This window comes from Ctenopharyngodon idella, chromosome 24 (genome assembly GCF_019924925.1).
Source record: "Ctenopharyngodon idella isolate HZGC_01 chromosome 24, HZGC01, whole genome shotgun sequence".
Lineage (NCBI taxonomy): Eukaryota > Metazoa > Chordata > Actinopteri > Cypriniformes > Xenocyprididae > Ctenopharyngodon > Ctenopharyngodon idella.
This window is the reverse complement of record NC_067243.1, coordinates 2,589,826-2,608,146: the sequence shown is the minus strand read 5'-3', so window position 1 is coordinate 2,608,146 and position 18,321 is coordinate 2,589,826. Positions and strand designations below refer to the sequence as shown.

The 18,321-nt window shown below is 35.4% G+C and overlaps 2 protein-coding genes across 4 annotated transcripts; both read left to right on the top strand.

Annotated features, from left to right (window-relative positions):
• Positions 1 to 1,479: 1,479 nt before the first annotated feature.
• Positions 1,480 to 4,417, top strand: LOC127507696 (endonuclease domain-containing 1 protein-like). Its single transcript, XM_051884989.1, has 2 exons — positions 1,480 to 1,530; positions 2,144 to 4,417. Exons 1-2 carry the CDS (start codon positions 1,480 to 1,482, stop codon positions 2,696 to 2,698), a joined length of 606 nt encoding a protein of 201 aa, XP_051740949.1. The 3' UTR covers positions 2,699 to 4,417.
• A 1,224-nt stretch (positions 4,418 to 5,641) lies between these two features.
• On the top strand, positions 5,642 to 17,730 carry LOC127506977 (zinc finger protein 664-like). Of its 3 annotated transcripts, none has more exons than XM_051883787.1 (5): positions 5,642 to 5,760; positions 13,514 to 13,748; positions 15,177 to 16,179; positions 16,733 to 16,826; positions 17,004 to 17,730. In XM_051883787.1, the coding sequence occupies exons 2-4, from the start codon at positions 13,610 to 13,612 to the stop codon at positions 16,794 to 16,796; spliced, it is 1,206 nt and encodes a 401-aa protein (XP_051739747.1). In that variant the 5' UTR covers positions 5,642 to 5,760; positions 13,514 to 13,609; the 3' UTR covers positions 16,797 to 16,826; positions 17,004 to 17,730. The 3 variants fall into 3 exon arrangements, with proteins under 3 accessions (XP_051739747.1, XP_051739748.1, XP_051739745.1); XM_051883788.1 differs by lacking the exon at positions 5,642 to 5,760 and adding an exon at positions 12,486 to 12,791 and having other exon boundaries at positions 16,971 to 17,730; XM_051883785.1 differs by lacking the exon at positions 5,642 to 5,760 and adding an exon at positions 12,487 to 12,791.
• Positions 17,731 to 18,321: the final 591 nt, after the last annotated feature.

Sequence of the window (18,321 nt, the reverse complement as noted above, 5' to 3'; positions counted from 1 at the left end):
CACGGGTTGTGTGGTGCAAGACAAACACACAATGAAGAAGAATGAAGTATAACCTGCTTTAATAATCCACAAGGCAAATACAAATCAGATAAGCAGTCCAACACAACATACACACGGATGAGACCCGACTATGAAACTCAAACAGAACTGAACATATATAGATAAGTGAGACACACACACACACACACACATACACACATACACACACATACACCTGAACATAATGATGAGATCAAATAATAACCATGACAACTGAAGCAGGAACATCCACTTGGTGTAACTTTAATGAAATACAAAGTATTAATATAGTCACCAAAATAATATCTTATAATCACTGTAATATGGTTACTGTATTTTTTATAGTGAAATCCTGGCAACCACAGCTACATTTAATGTATTTGTTTAGTGTACATGCTGATGACATCTGACATGTTTTATATGAACTGTGTCTGTGCCAGATGTTTTTCAAGTACTGTGGCATATGATTTTCGTGAAATAGCAGTAAATGCATTATATTTGCACCTTAAGGGCCAATATTAAAGAGAAAGTAATGTAATTCAGTAAGCTGATGTGTGAAACTCCATATTTGTCCTCTAAATAGGTGAGAAAAGGATGTGGCTGAAAATGCAACACCAAAAATCAAGAAGAAAAAAAAGTTCAAATGCGCCACAATCACATTAACGATCACTAAAAGGAAACACTGACTTTATATTTGAGGCACTCATTTGGTGAAATCTGGAGTGATGAAGACATAAGAGAAAAATAACCAATGTATTCAAATGATTTTGATACTGGAACATCACAAAGCTTATTAACAGGTCACAATATACAGTAATGTAACCTTAAAATACTGTATGAAGGATTTTTTTCTAGGTCAAAGGCCATAAGTCATAATGGACAAACAAATTTTGGAGATGTAGTTGAACTTTAAAACACATCAGTTGATTTTTTTCTGTTTCTTATTTCAATTTGTGGTCCATAGAGGGATAGGGAATTGTGGAAGCTTTAAACTGTAAACTTTAGCTGTATCATTATCCTGAGAGAGATTTAAGATAAGATGATCATGGCATGTGAAATGTGTTCTCTATCATCTACACAGGTGTGAAAATACTGTACATGGTTCATAAGATGCAGCTCATGCATTTCAGTGTAAAAGACAAACCCTTTAACGCGCTAAAACTAAGATCATCAGCAGTGCACTGTTAACCTCTTCAGCTATTTTTTTGAACACTTTTGTAGTGAAACCTACAAACGTGATTTTATCCCCTCCCCTTGTGTCTTATACTCTATAAAAGACAGAGTTCATCTATATTCTCTACTCTCTCGCTCTCTTCTGACCCAGAGAAACTCACAGATTCAGTGTCTGCTCTCACAGCTCCAGTTTCATCATGAAGCTTCTCGTGTTTCTTCTGTTGCCTTACCTCTCTCTGAGTGAGGTTTTTCAGGATTTTAGTCAATGCAGTCGGTTCTTTTTGAAAGATGTCCCTCCTCAGTTCACACCACCGGAGGGCGTCTCAGTCCAGCACATCTGTCAGTGTGTTTGGGACAACAACGATCAGAAAATGTATTTTTATGCAACTTTGTACAGCACAACATGGAGGATCCCCATCTACTCTGCGTATCTGTTTGAGAGCCACCTTAGTATTGGACGAGATGATGTTTGGTACATCGAGCCTCAGGTAATTGTTCAACTGTATATTATTATAGTATATTGGTGATGCTTTATATTAGGTGTCCTTAGCTACTATGTAGTTACATAAAAAAAAGTACAGTATATAGGCTTATTGTGTTGATGTTGTACTGTAAACACCTGTGCTGTTATTGAGGAGGATGCACGTAAAGTTAGGACAGGTAAACTGGGGTCAGTAATTATAGATGTGATTACAGAAATTAATTACAGCTGTAATTACATGCAGGTATTTTTTCAATACAAGTACAATGATTAACATGTATGTACACAATAAGTGCATTGTAGCAAATGATTCATTTAAATGTTATTACATATTAGTTAAAGACACCTAATTTAAAGTGGGACCAGTATATTTATTTGAAATGAAAATAATTCATTTGAATTATGACTGAAACAGTAAACTGAAAACTGAAACAGTTTTTTTTTTTTTTTTTTTTTTCTCATGTCCTTTAGCTGGATAAAGATACTGCTCCATGTAAGGGAAATAATGATGAGCCGTGTATGAGTCCTAAAGGTCGCAAAATCATTAATAATCAGGCTGTGAATACAGACTATTATAAGTCTGGCTATGACAAAGGTCACCTCTACCCGGTGCAGCACACAGACAATCATCTCTCCATGCTGGCCACCTCCACCCTGACCAACGCCGCTCCACAGAACTCAACGTTCAATCGGGGTGCATGGAATACACATGAGGGGAAGGTTATTGAGGATCTGAAAGACTGTGACAAGTCTTATAAGGCTTATGTAGTGACTGGTGTAGTTCCTGAAATCAACATAAAAATTCCAACAAATAGCCCTAAAGTTACTGTCTCAAAGTATTACTGGAGAGCCACCTGCTGTGTAAAGAACGGTGAGTTCATAGGGCAGGGTTACTATGGACCTGATAACAATGACAAAGTGCAGAATTTAACAATTACAGACCTACAGAAAAAGCTAGCCACAGATTACAAAGTGAAGAATATTATAATTTTCCCAAGAATAAATAAAAGACCCCGACAAGAGTAGATTAGCCTTTAGTCTATGAGCTAAAAATGGATCAGTTGACATATGGGCCATTCTACAGAATTGGTGTGAACTGCTGTCTCACAACCAAAACAACAACAACAACAACAAAAAAAAAAAACACATTTAAAAAGCATTTAAGTATTCAAATTTTAGATGTTTACTAAGATCCTTCTATTATCTACTGAATCCCACAATAATATTTAAAACATTAGTAAACTTAATATATATAAAATCATCATTTATCGGGTACTTTCAATTGGGAGGTGGATGTCCCGAACACTAACCCCTAAATTTCAATTAGATAAAAAAAAAAAAAAAAAAAAAAAAAAAAAAAAATTATATTTTATGTTTAAATCATGAAACTTTATCTAAAAAAAAAAAAACTACTGTTTCAGTAGTTTTCATGTCACTACTGAAACAGTGTATGTTTTAGTCCATTGTCTGAGACTGATTTTAACACATTTTTGATCAGGCAATATTCCTGTGTCCCTCCCTCTCATAGCCTCTCTTTCATAGTAGATAGATCCATCATTTTGAGTTAATTGTGTTCAAAAGTCTGAAAATCTGTGTGTAACTTTAAGGAACGTCACTACCAAACACCTTTTTTCTGCAATTAAACAAACTTTTTTGGGTGTTTTTCCATAAAATGTAGTTTTTATGTGTGTACTGTTCAGTAGCGAACCATGTGATGATTATCATCTTTGAGCGGCTCAAAAGAATCTAAAATTGTCACTACCGAAACAGTCACCAGACATGTGATGAAGTTTTGGTTGTGACATCATTGTTTTTTTTGAGTGTTATGTGATAAAATTGATCAACTGTTCAGAACTGTGCTAGCTAACCATGTGCTGAGTTTTTTTTATTTTTTTTTATTGCATAATTATAATTCAGTACAAAAAAGAGATAATACAGAACAATTAACGTGAACATGTGGGGATACAGAGAAAAAAATAAAAAAATGACTTTTTACATAAACATTGTTCTATAACACGGGATGTTTCCAAAGCTTTTTTGTTGGAGGAGATTTTCTGAAGTGATGACAATAATAACTGTGAATCAAAAGCAAATATTTCACAGTTTGGTTTGAATTACAGGGTATCTTAATATGTGAATATGATATTTACCCATCATATGTGGCACTAGGGTAAAGAAAAGCTGGACATGACACTCGTTCATTCAACAGTTGACAGTCAGTTTGGCTTTTACTTAAAGATTAAAGATTCCAGCATCAATATTTGAATAATGTTTTACAATAAAAAATGTTACAATAACAGTAATTTATTAATTTGTGTCAGGAGTGCACATCAATCATGCTAAATCTAACTGATATTTATATTGACATAAAAAGAAAACACACACCTATTCAGTCGCACCTGCTTCCATTTATTTACGATCACAAGAATGCACAAAACAACATCATTACAGTTTTTAAGTCCAAAGGCTTACACATTTAGAAATATATTGATAACATGCCCTATGTTTGCGTCACTTTTCTGAGCATTTCTGTTAATTTTCCTCTAAATTATGCGATGATTGCAATCCGAGGATGTTTGAGCGATCTCTCCTGTCTACCTACCTTGATCCTTTCAGCCAGAGCAACAGAGGGAGCTCATGAGCGGAAAACAGGAGTTATGAGTTATATGAGTTAACCGGAGTGTGTGAATCTGTGAAAGATATGCGTATACATTTGTCCGGTATCAACAAAGGCACAGGGAAGAGAGAGATTCATTAAACCAAATAAATACACGATTATAATCATATAAGAAATGTCTACGTTCCTCAAGCAGTCTCTGGTATTTTCCATAAACGTGTGTATTTATTATCGCAATGGTTAACATGAATAGCCTTTAGCATCGCATATATGACAGTGGAAACGCGCTCTTGTAGTCATGCAGCAGCTCTTTTGTGGAAGGTCAGTAAATAAGGACAATTAAGGGCACAAAAACTGTTTATTGTATTGTGATATTATTAACTAATAAATGTACTAAACTGAAATGTTGTCCCTGAGCGCCGTAACGACATCTCTCATTAAGGTTTGCAACTTTACAAAGTAAACAATGATCCGAAAAACACTTAGCCTCTTCGCTAATTAGCACACAAAATACAATTGGTATGCTACTTCCGCTGCCTCACCGGAAGTTGTACCCACGTTCTTTTTTACAGTAGCGCCCCTATTGGAACAGGTGGATAGAGATCTGCAAGAATGTTATCTCTTAATTTGCCGCTAGGGGGAGCGCTCGACAAGGTCTGCTCAAGAACGCGTTATACGGCAGTTAATGCAGAGACGAGCAGATAGATGACACACAAAAGCTATTGTTAAGGAAAATATTACTATAGAATGGCAGGAAACATGGAATACCGATAATAAGGGAAGGAATTTATATAATATTAAAAAAATGGTAAATACTAAAAGAAGTATAAGTGGTAGAAATAGGAAAGAGGAGGTAATAATTACTAGGATGAGACCCGGACACATGGTTTTGAATGCTTCATTTTTCATAACTGGAATACATGAGACTGCTCTGTGTGAGAAGTGTGGGGAGAAAGAAACAGTGGAGCATGTTTGATTGTAAAAGGTATGATGAAGAAAGAAAGGAATTAATATCATTTTTTAAACAAAAAAGGTAAGGTAAATAAGGATTTGGAATATTTATTAGGATATGATTTTAATAGAGATAGAGTTGGATACAGGACATTAATAAAATACATATATACTGGATTAGGTGAAATGATTAAATATAGATGCTCTAGTCTGTTCTGGATCTTAGGAGAGTCTGAGGAGCTGAACACGCAGCGCCAGGCGGGTCCTGGGAAGAAGGAATAAGACAGAGCATCGATTAATTATGCAAGTATGAATATTTGTTTGGCTATGTATGGATATGTGAGAAATTAGAAAAGAGCAAAAACAAGGAAGAAATTGATTAAAAATAAACCTGCATAACAGCAAAAGTAGGTGGCGATATTCACACAGGATGCAACGCGCCAAAAACAGAAGAAGAAGATGACAGAATTTAGACGCTCCACTTGTGATTTACTTTATACTGTCATATCTTTTCTTGCAGGTAAGAATAATGAAGTATATTTCAATTAAGGGGTCCATGTACAGTTCTTATTTTGATGCTTTAAGTAGGTTTTGAGTGCAAAAACAGCATTTTAATTACTCGTAGATAGAATGCGATCAGAAACAACAGTAGTGGAAGTTGGTATATTACACACAGAAATGATCATCTGTTGTGAAAAGTAATTGAGCCATTCCACCGAATGGGTCACATTTCTGTCCCCAGGACATTGTATGTATAAATATGCATAAAAAATTAACAAATACATTTTATTATTAAGCAACAGGGACGAGCACATTTTGGGAGGCAGGGGCTCAAGTGGAAAAAGGGCACTTATCATAATTATTTATTTAAAAAAATAATAAAACGTTAAATATATTAACACAACTCCGACTTCCTTACCAATTTATTTTAATTCCCTCACACTCACGTAATTGTTTCATACTCCACAGATTTCTACAAAATAATCAGTTCACACAGAGACCATGGTCTTCTTTAGTGTTCACTAGGTGAGGGACATATAGTTTCACTAATAATTTGTTTATTTTACACAAATCAATAAATCGTTTTAATTCTTTTGGTGGTAGTGGACAATCTTAAGATTTTGGTCTATTTTTGCTTCCATGTCTTCTACTCTAATGGAAAGAAAACTTCCAAAATACACTTTTAGATGGAGTTTGTTTTAAGCTCACTACCCTCCGTCTGTTTGCATCTGTAGATTTCTTCTAAATTAACCAAAACAAGCTAATCTGCATATTTAAACACATTAAGAGTCTTTTACCCTGAAATGTTATAAGTATATAATATATAACAAATGCCTGCTGAGGGCGCCAAAAGCCTGCTGATTGTAATTTCTTTAACAAGAATATGTGGACATCAAAACAGGCGCACTCAGAGCGAGGGTTTAAACTTTTATTGATGTATTCTTCTGTGTAAGCGTAGATTTAAGAATGATAGCATTATGCAATGATGTATTATGATTTTTAAATGGTTTTAATAAATCATGCATCCTTAGAAAACTGTCTAGTAATGCGTTTCATGGATGCTCCTTTTCTGGTATTGACAGCCCTACAGATATCTTTACCATGGTTCAAAACGCACTGCATAGCACATTAAAATAATTGAAATTATAACATGACATAAATTGCATTACTATCAGATCAGGCAGATGTGTTGCTGGTGGACAAATTATTAACGCAGCGTTAAACGTGTAAATAGTCTCACCTTTAAATAGCCAAAAATTTCACGTTTCTGAACATACATAGGCTCCCTGAAAGAGATGCACGGGATTCATCTAGGGCTTTTTTCTTTTTCGCTTCTCATCGCCAGACAGCTGTTGTATTTTCAAGTTGTCATCCAGCAGCAAACACGAGGTGAGGTGGGGCGGGGCGAGTGTGGGAATGAATGGTGTGTCGCGGAAGGAGGGCATCTGAACTCGACAAAGCCGACCTGATAGTTGTTACATCCAAAGACGTATATTTTTGTGATAACTTCATGCTACTGTGATGTGTTTTCTTCTGTTGTTGTTTGTGCCTCTTGCTCTCTTCTCCTCTGGCTCCTCCCACTCTCCACTCTAGCCTGATTGCTCCCCCAGCTGTACCTGCTTACCAACTAGGAGGGAAGCAGCATGAAAGCTGAGCACAACTCTAATCCAATGAGAATCCTTCTCCAGAGCATGATCGGTGTCCTGCCCAGTGTTGTTGTTGTTCTTGTTCTTGTTGTTGTTGTTCCTTTTCTTGTTGTTCCTGTTCTTGTTGTTCTTGTTCTTGTTGTTCCTGTTCTTGTTCTTGTTGTGCTGCTGCTGCTGCATCCTTTGTGGAACTGTACGATTGTTTGCATTTTCCCCTTTGGTCTAAAATGCTGTTGCTTTAGCTGTTTGCTTTCTACTGAACACTTTAGTCCTGCTAAACTCCTAAGCTAAGAGTTCTGTTGTGATGAAGTACTTTATTCCTTTGTTTTACCTCCTTAAGCTGTTTCATCTGATTGTCTGTTTTGTTTCATCATTAGTTGGGAACTATAGGGAGGTGCCATTTTTATTTTGTAATCCTGTTTTCTCCTGGTTTGTGGCTAGATAGGGAGTGAGTTTAAATTCTGTTGTTTTTCTTTTCTTTGATTGAGTAAGAATTTAACTTCCAAGGTAAACTTTTGTTTGTTATTTTGGCATTGCCCCCTTCTGAAGCCTTTGTTTCCCTCTTAAGTTGTACTTTTTTTGTTCCAAAGAAACCTGGCTATGATTTGCTAGCCTTTGATAAAGCTGTTAAAAGAAATCTTGCTGTTGTGGTGCTGTGGCAGGGCCCAGAAAAATGCTCTTAAAATCCTTAACTTTGTTACGTTCTCTAAAACAACCCCTAGACACCCATAGGACGTAACAATAGTATTTTTTTATTATTATTCAGTAAATATATTTGTTTGACAGGGAAGCTGTGCGCAAACAGGAATATATATATATATTCATTCATAAAAATAAAATAAAAAAAGCACCCCAGAAAAAAGGGCACTTTCTTTCAAGGAAGAAAAAGGGCAGGTGCTCAAGCCCCTTTTTATGTCTATGTGTGCACGTGCCTGTTAAGCAAAATGTCCTGAAAATTACTCTAACGGCAAATTTTAAATATAATTTAAAACATTATTAAAAACTGCTCAGAACACTAAAAAATAGCATTTGTTACATGTCCCTGCTGTCTAAACCTAAACTTTATCATGAAATACAATCATTAAAACCTTTCAGAACTCATATTATTTTTGCATTGTTGTGTTACTCCATATAGCATCTATGCTAAACAAAAAGAAATTTCATGAGAAATCCATAATATGTTATATAAAATACTCATTTTAGTCGTGTCCCCAGGTTTCCACTCAGTCCTGTTACCCTCACACATTTCCCCCTCTAAAAAACATTCCACAAGACACATTTTCAACAGGAAGTTGCATCATCTGGATCTTATGCAGGCCATGAGAAGAACAAAAGTAAGTCCTCTCATTTTAATTTCTGTATATTTGATTAAATATTAACTATGACTGAGATGGTCAATCTCATCGTAGTGTCCTGTTACCTGAATTATTTCTTAGATGTTATATGTGTTTATTTTAAAAATATTAACTTTAGGTAAGTCACTAGAATTTGCTTGGTGTCCTCATGCTATTAGCATGTACTCCATGTGGCCATATGTCATGTATTTGATAATTTTTTACTTAACTCAGTCCTGTTACTTTCAGTCCTGTTACTCATATGAAAAACAACAGGAGTGAGTAATTTAATTTAATAGTCTGAATATTAGTTGATGTAATACTATTCACCTGTATCATGAGTTTTACAATTGAAATTACTTAAATTGTAGACTTTTAGGATTAATTTTATAGTGTGAATACAATACTTACAGGGAGCCAGTCCACCACGACGTGACTTCATCTTTTTGTCTTTGTCTTTCTTATATTGTAGAAACGGAGAGAACCTATACTATGCAGGTGCGAGAAACACCCATTCATGGCATGCTGCAAGAGAAGGAGTGAAACACACCCGCATCCTTCACTTTTACCCCCTTTTTGTCTTTCCTTCCCTCTCTCTTCTCCTCTCTCTCCTTCTTTCTCTTTCCACCTCCTTCACTGTGAAGTACTACTAGCACACAGCACATCCCTTCAACACAGAAATCTCACTCACACACATGCACACACGGCCATGTACACACTCTCTTTCTCACACATATGGACACTCATTCCTGTTACCCAGTGTTCATTCCTGTTACTAAATTTATTTATTTTTCTAAAAAAAAATAAAGTTAAACCACTGTTTTTATCAGTTTTGTTTGGTCCATCATTTATACAATTGTTAAATAAATTAAATTATTTAAAAAATGATATACCTGAGGCTTCTGTCTTCTTTTAAATGAAAAAATTGTTTTGTGTGTTTTTTTATTATTATTATTATTATTATTATTATTATTATTCAAAGACACCTTGCCTTTAAAAAAAAAGTGATTTTTTTTTTTTTTTTTTTAGTCACAAATATCAATTATTTGAACAAATCTTTAAAATAAACACTTTCTTGAGGTGAATACAAAGGAATTAATTGACGTGCTTTTTAAACGGTACATGAGTTTTGGTAACAGGACTGAGAAAACATGCATTCATCTTCTGCTTAGAAACCTTGTAAAAAATTTAATAAATTTGCCTGAGATTGACCAATACACATTTGAATAGTTAAATATGTGTAGTATTAGATTCAGTGAAAAAAAGATAAAAAATAAAGTTTAATTTCAAAGAGTTACAACAAGCAAATGTCACGGTGGAATGGCCCAACCCTGTTTTCCTCTCATGAGCTCCCTCTGTTGCTCTGGTTGAAACGATAACAGTATAAAGAGACGGGAGAGATCGCTCAAACCTCCTCGGATTGCAATCGCATAAGTTCGAGGAAAATGAATAGAAATGCTCAGAAAGGTGACGTAAACATATGATATTTTATCAATATATTTCTAAATGTATTCTAAACCTTAATGGAGTTGTTTTGTGCATTCTTGTGATCGTAAATAAATGGAAGCAGGTGAAACTAAATAGGTATGTGTTTTCTTTTTATGTCAATATAAATATCAGTTAGATCAGCATGATTGATGTGCACTCCTGACACAAATTAAAAAATTACTGTTACTGTAACATTTTATATTGTAAAACATTGTTCAAATGTTGATGCTGGGATCTTAAGTCTTTGAGTAAAGGCCAAACGTTCACACGTTTGGATCGCTAAATCTTGAATGCAGGGTTCCCACTCATCCTGGAAAACCTTGAAAACCTGGAAAATTGATGACAAATTTTCCATTCCTGGAAAACACATGGAAAATTAGAGAAAATGTAAAATGTCCTGGAGAATCTTGTTGTTGTCCTGGAAAATTATTTTTTTTAAATGTCCTTGGGTTTTTCTTTAGTTGAGAACAAAGAGTTTATCACTGGCCCAAAACAATCACCATTAGTTGCAGAAAGTGCGATGTTTTGACACGTGAGAGTAGTATTTTCAATGATGATGTTTAGTCTTGTGTTGCCACTTGCAGCAGTTAGCTAATGTTATTAACTGCTCAAATGCATGCAGCGAATGTTAACTGGTAACTAATTTTTTTTCCCTAACACATTTTACCAATTCCAAACCAATCAATCTTAATAACAACTATTCATTTTGTATTTAATCATTTATAAGTGATATATTGTTCATGAAGGCTGGAAATGTGCAGAATTATTAGGCAGGTTTTCTTTCTCAGATAAAATGAGCCAAACAAGACATTTAACTCAGACTGAAAAGTCAAAAATTATTAAATGCCCATGAGAAGGATGTAATACTAATACAATACTAGAAACTGCAGTTAAGGCATGACCATTGGACAGCAAAATGCTCATTGGGTCAGCAGGGTCAGACAAAAACAGCCGGAGAAGAGAAGACACGTTAACTGCAAAAGAATTAATTATTAAGGTGGAGAATTAAGTGTGAAACCATCAGGACCCCTTTAGTCTCCAACGCCACCATTTTCCAGAACTGCAACCTACCTGGAGTCTCCAGAAGTGCAAGGTGTCAGGATCTCAGAGAGTTAGGTTAGGTAAAGAATCCTAAAAATGACCCCCACTTAAGAATCACATACTGAATTGAAGTCAAATGCAAGAAGACTGATTTTTTTTTAATAGGCTTTATAGACAGACAGATTGAGAAGACCAGCACCACATCCTCCTGTACCACTGTTTGAAGAATTCATCTTCCAGAATCTGGCAGTAAGGTGTGGGAGTTCATTTTTAGTCCATCTCCTACCCTGAAAAGTCCATCTTGCAGAGATAATGATCATCCAAAACTTACTGCCAAAAAAAAAAAAAAAACAATAAAAAAAAAACAGATGTGTGCATTGTGTAAATGCAGACTAATAGACCTGCCACATATTTTATTACGTGTTATGGATATCTTTGTTGTTCATTGACTTTGTCTTTGACTAATATTTTCATTTTCAAATAGTAAAACAAAACATTAAAATAGTTCCAATGACTGACACTGGCAACGAGAACAATTTGTCATTATGTATGATTAAGAGCTCACATTAAAAACTGATTTTATAGTTAAGTCATGGCAATAAACTACGGAATATTGTTTCCGCCACTGAATAAAAAAATAAAAAAGGTAGCCTAATTGCAACTTTTTATCTCACAATTCTAAAAAATTCAGAACTGCGAGTTTGTATCACACAATTCTGACCTTTTTTCTCACAATTATGACTTTTTTTTCTCTGGCATTTGACAGTTTATATCTTTATATCTTGCAATTGAGATTATCAAATCACAATTATGTAAACTCGCAATTGTGAGAAATTGAAGTCAGAACAGCGAGATAAAAAGATGTGAAAAAGTCGCAATTACCTTTTTTTATTTTTAATTCTGTTAGCGGAAACAAGCTTCCATAGTTATAATGTATGATTAAGAGCTCATATTAAAAACTGATTTTATAGTTAAGTCATAGCAATAAACTGTAGCTACACCTTTAAAAACTTAGAGAGCAATATATTACTTAAGGGCGTGATCCCAGTCTTTTATTCCCATTGTTGTAAAATTGAAAATGTCCTGGAAAAGTCCTGGAAAATGATCGCTGAAAAGGAGTGGGAACCCTGTGAATGACTGTCAATTGTTGAATGAATGAGTGTAAAGTCTTGTTTACTTCGAACCGGAAGACACGCCCACTTTTGACGCAAGGCTTCATGGGGCGGAGGAAACTTGTAAATACAGTTTGTTTAAGCGACAGACTCGTCTCTGAATTGTTTTCATCGGGCACAGCGCTACTTTTGTGCCTTTTCTGGCGTCTTCCTACTGAAATAAATATTAGTGCAGCAGCAGCGAGTGTGTGTGTGAGGAAAATATGTTGAATTCATTCAGACCTGAGCGATTTTGTAGCTTTCGTGTGTTCGTTTTAATGTTTAGTGATGTCAAAGTTTGAGATCTGTGAGGGGAATTGATGGGAATCGATCTCAGGTGTTGCTGCTGCCATTTTATCACTCTTTTCACATCTTTGACTGATCAAATTTGTAAGTTACTTGTTAAAATACACTGGAACAGATACTGCTAAATACTTTACATTGAGCCTATAATGAGCCACGTGAGACATTTTAAATAATATAGATGAATAAAGTTTGACACAGGAAACATTAAATATCGCTTTGTGCTGCTCTTTATTTTTAAAGATTTTATAATCATTGTCCGTTTTGATCTGATTTCATTACTGCAATGAATGTACTTGTCAGAAAATCAAACTATATTTAGATTCATATGAGCATATTATGCTGCTGTGGAAATTTACCTGTAGTGGTTGATGTGGATGAGTGTCATTCGTGTTTGTGTTATTGGTGTTTTATCCATGTCATATTTTGAGAAATAACAGTATTGTCTTTCAGTAGAGCAGTTTATAGTCTTTATCATATATTCTGACTCAAATAATCAGATCTGCTGAATTTGAATGAGTGTTGATAGTCTGAGAATCATCAATGTTAACAGAGCTGCTGAAAACACTGTTTTCACCTCATTTATTGTGCTGATGTCTTCAGATCTGCTGTAAATTGACACTTAAAGCTCGTTTCATTGGTGTCAACAGACTGAGGGGATTTGTTGGGTACAAATGTGTGCATGAGTTTATGATTTCAGCAGTTTTTCTTACCATTATTTATACTTGGAATCATTTTGTTACATTATATTCTGTTATCATTTATTATAAAAACAAACTCCGTAACTGATATATTTTTCATTTTGGCAGATCAGCTCCTCCCACACTGGAATTCATCATCAGTGAAGCTCCTCCCACGGGAGTCACATCATCAGCTAAGCTCCTCCTGTTGCAATTCATCAATAAATGCTGGAATATTCCCATCAGTCCACAAGTGAAGACGAGCATCAGGAAGAGATGAAATCTGCAAAGTTTATTAAAGGGGACAGAGAGAACGTGAGTGATCCAGAACCCTGCAGAATGAAACACACTGAAGAACAAAGAGGTTGGTGTTTATTCTTCATTCATTCATGATGCTGATCAACATTCATGTTAGAAAGATTCAAGCACTTCAGCTCATTTAGATAAACAGTTAAACTACGAAATGGGTACAAAAGTTTCATTTTTGGTTTTCAAAAATGTTCAGTAAAAGGAGGTTTGAGAAACTTTTATACTGGTTGTCAACATCAGGTCGAACTAAATATTATTTTAGCTCTTATTTTACATTTATATCTAGTTCACTATTTTGTAGCCATGTTATCAAAACTTTGGACATTTCTCAATATATTTACAACATATTTTTTAAACAATAATCAGTAAACTATCAAGTAAATTAACTTTCCAGAATGGCTGACAGAGTTGTAATCATAACTTGAGCAAGATCTGATTTATAGTTACTGATAAAGTTATATTTCTAATAAATTGTATCAGTTATTCATAGTTATAGAGATTCTTCTTCTTACAGTAACTTTGGTAAGAGGGTTGATGAATGTGATCAACACTGTACAGTCTGTGGAAACACTGAGACAATGGACTGAGATTATTTTTTTGTACTCCCATCATACCATAGAATATCATGCTTTTTTTTTAAAATATCAAGTAACAAATAAAACATAAAAATAATTCGAACACATAAAAATATATAAAACTTTATAAACCACCTGAATTAGTGATGCTCCGATTCGCCTTTTTTGCCTCAAATACCGATTCTGATACCTGGGATTTAGTATTGGCCGATACCATACTGATCCGATTAAAAAACTATGTCCTGACATAACATCCCATGAAATACTAAGGTGAAGTACAGTGTTTTTAGCATTTTAAGGTAAAGATGATGACATTAGATGAATGGTTCTGTTAAGCAAAGTTTCCAGAAAGAGTTTTCTGCCAGTTCCTCTTCTCTTTATTGTATGTCTAATGAGTCAGATCACTGAGACTCTCACCTTTTGTCTTTAATGGCTCTTGGAGCCCCTGTCCCATTCTTTGAATAGTTATGCTGATTGGATTAGGACTGGTGACACTCTACAGTCTGGGACGGGTTCCTATACCTGAATACTTCATTTGCATGCTTTGTTTAAGGTCGTCTCCCAGGTGCTTTGTCTCTATCCCTAAAATGTATTTAAACTACAACGTACACTGCCTTAGTTGGACTTGTTGACTGCAGCGACCAACAGCACATGTTCTCAATAAAGATCTGCTTAAGAAGATTCAACTGAGTCTCCTGGTGTTCGCTTCTGAGATTTCCAACACCTCACTGTTTGGAAGAGACTGGGATCTTTCTTTTGTGAAAGGCATCAGGCTTTACTTAAACATTACTTTGTGAAACAATACACAGACATCAGGGCTCTCTTTTATGTCCTTTCACTTCATATTTCTCTCTTTGAACTATTTTGATGTACTGAAAACGAAATTATTTTTTTTTCTTTCATTTCAGAGCTGATGGAAGTGAAGGAGGAGAGTGAAGAACTGAGTGAAGTGGAGGAGAAACATCACGTCAAACCTGGAGAAAAACCTTTGAGTCGCTCAAAGACTAAAAAGACATTTTTAAAGAAAAGAAGAGCCAAGAAATCTTTCACCTGCACTCAGTGTGGGAAGAGTTTCCCAAACAAACGTAATTTTGAGCGTCACATGAAAGCTCATACAGGAGAGAAGCCGTTCACATGTGATCAGTGCGGAAAGAGCTTCTCAAGGAAAGATAGTCTTGAGCGTCACATGACAGTTCATCCTGGAGAGAAGCCGTTCACGTGTGATCAGTGCGGGAAGAGCTTCACAAACAAACATAATCATGATGTTCACATGACAGTTCATTCTGGAGAGAAACCGCACACATGTGATCAGTGTGGGAAGAGCTTCACACAAAAACCTAATCTTAGTCGACACATGAAGATCCACACTGGAGAGAAACCACACTCGTGTGATCAGTGCGGGAAGAGTTTCGCGCAATCATCACACCTTAAGATTCATATGAGGATCCACACCGGAGAGAAGATGTTCACATGTGATCACTGCGGCAAATCATTTCTTAGGGCATCAAACCTGAAGACACACCTGGTAGTTCATACGAAGGAAAAGCCACATTCATGTTCTGTGTGTGGAAAGAGTTTTTCACTGCTCTACAGTTTACAAGTGCATCAGAAAATTCATAATGATATAAGAGATTATATGTGTTTTGAGTGTGGGAAGAGTTTTACTACAGCAAACAATTTAAAACTGCACCAGAGGATTCACACTGGTGAGAAACCATACAAGTGTTCACACTGTGACAAGAGATTCAATCAGTCATCATCTCTGAAAACACATGAGAGGATCCACAGCAGAGAGAAGCTGCACACGTGTGATCAGTGTGGAAAGAGTTTCTCTTTTAAAAGTCACCTGAAGATACACATGAAGATCCATACAGTGGAGAAACCACATTACAGCGATCCGTGTGGGAAGAGGTTCGTTCAGTTATCTTCTTTAGTCACACATACGAAAAACAATCATCTAGTTCTTTATGTGTTGAGAAACTGTCACTTCTGTGTAAGTTAGTTTCTTAACTGCCCGGATGAGCAGGACATTTTGCTGGTTGATCTCACATCATGTCTTAATCCCTGACAGCAACAGAATGTGGCCCAGATCCGGCCCACATCTGGTACATGTGAATTACACGCGGATCAGATGTGGGCCAGATCTGGGCCGAGACTATGTTGCTGTCAGGGATGTGTGTGTACTTTATCACTGTAAACAAATAAAATTGCAAAATTTAAATGTGTATACTACATATAAATGTTGTATTATTTGACCAATTTTAAAGTTTTATTACATTGTTCCTGAAAGTTGTCCCAATCCTAGTAAAAGTTTTGAACAACACAAACTGAAGGTTTGGTCCACATCAAAACCAAGACTGGATTATGTGATTTAAACATGTGATTAGCCTGAGCAGAGTCTGAAATATTGATTATTCATCTCACATCGTGTCTGTTGGAAATGAAACGTGTTTGTTTTTGTCAGAACTACCAGAAAGCATCTGGAAGGAGAGGACAGAGGGAACGCCAGTGATCCAGAACCAGAATGAAACGCACTGAAGATATTGAAGAACAAAGAGGTTGGTGTTTATTCTTCATTCATTCATGATGCTGAAGAACATGCTGATGCTCACCAGAGTTACGCTGAGAATTAAGAATAAATAAAAGGACAGACTAAAGCACATAAAAACCCAAGTGATTTTTTTTATTTTTATTTTTTCTAGAACCTTTTTGATTTTTGATAAAAAATGTTTCAGATGTAAATCAAGGCTGAAGATTCACATGAGAGTTCACACTGGGAAGAAGCGGCTCAGGCTTTCGCTCTGAAATCACTTCTGAAGAGACACCATTTAACTGTGATCAGTGCGGTAAACATTGAGCATCAGTCCTGAAGATTCACACAAAGGAGAAGATTCATTCCTAATATTACAGCACAAAAGACACGGCGCTGTATGTCGAAACCTTTGAAACACATGAAAGGATTCACACTGGAGAGAAACACGTCAGAGTTTGATCAATGATCTAGTCTACGGTCACGATCACAGTAACTAGATCATCTTCAGATCCAGCAGTGACACGATAAAGCATCTCTTTCATAGAAATCTGTCCTGATCAGCGGCAACGAAGAGACATGACAAAGAAACACCATCCAAAGTTGTCAAAGTTCATTTTCAGGAGTTTGTGTTAATTTTCTTAATGAATTTGTGTCACTCAGTTCTCTTTTATGAAGGAAAGAAGTAGTTTTTTAAATGAACTCAGTGTTCTTGTGCTCTCATAGTTCAGGGAGCTGAAGAGATCATAACACTTTTGAGACACGAATCTGATATTAATTTTTAACTCATTCAATGTTTTTCATTTCAACTTGTTAAAGCATTTATTTTCCTTTTCATCTTCAAACACTAGAGAATAATGATGAATATCGTCTGTACCTCTCACTGAGAGAAAAATACAACTTATCTGAGAATAAATAGCAGCTGAATATAATACGTCTGTTATTAATTGTAACCACTAATATTGTAGTGCACCAAATGAGAGGGTTTCCTGTATAGTTTGCAGCATTATTTGGGAGATTTTTTTTACTTTAGAAAAATCAAACTATCAGTATATCAAACATGAGGATTGTTTATAATTTATTATATGAATATGAATGTACTTTCTATGTACATAATTTTATCTTAAAATATGTCAGTGAATTGTTTGGTCTCAAGTTGCACACCAGTAATGTTTATAAAAGATACTTAAATGTTGTAATTGAACTAAGGTCTAATCCTAGATTAATGTAAGCCCTGTCTGTGAAACCGGGCCTTTAACCCATTCACTTTCCATTTTGAGTAGAAATGAAAATGCATTATCCAAACTTAAATGGTTGTAATTCATGAATGCTTTAATAACTCTCACAGAGAAACATTCCATCAGGAAAAAGTCACCAAATATGGAAACGAGTCTCAGACGTTTCCAGCGATACGTTTGACAAGATTAGAATAAACTGAAAATATTTAAAATTAATTTGTAATATGAAACACCACCCACTAGGGGGAGAAGCCTGCCAAAATAATTTTAAGTCAGTTTCATGGT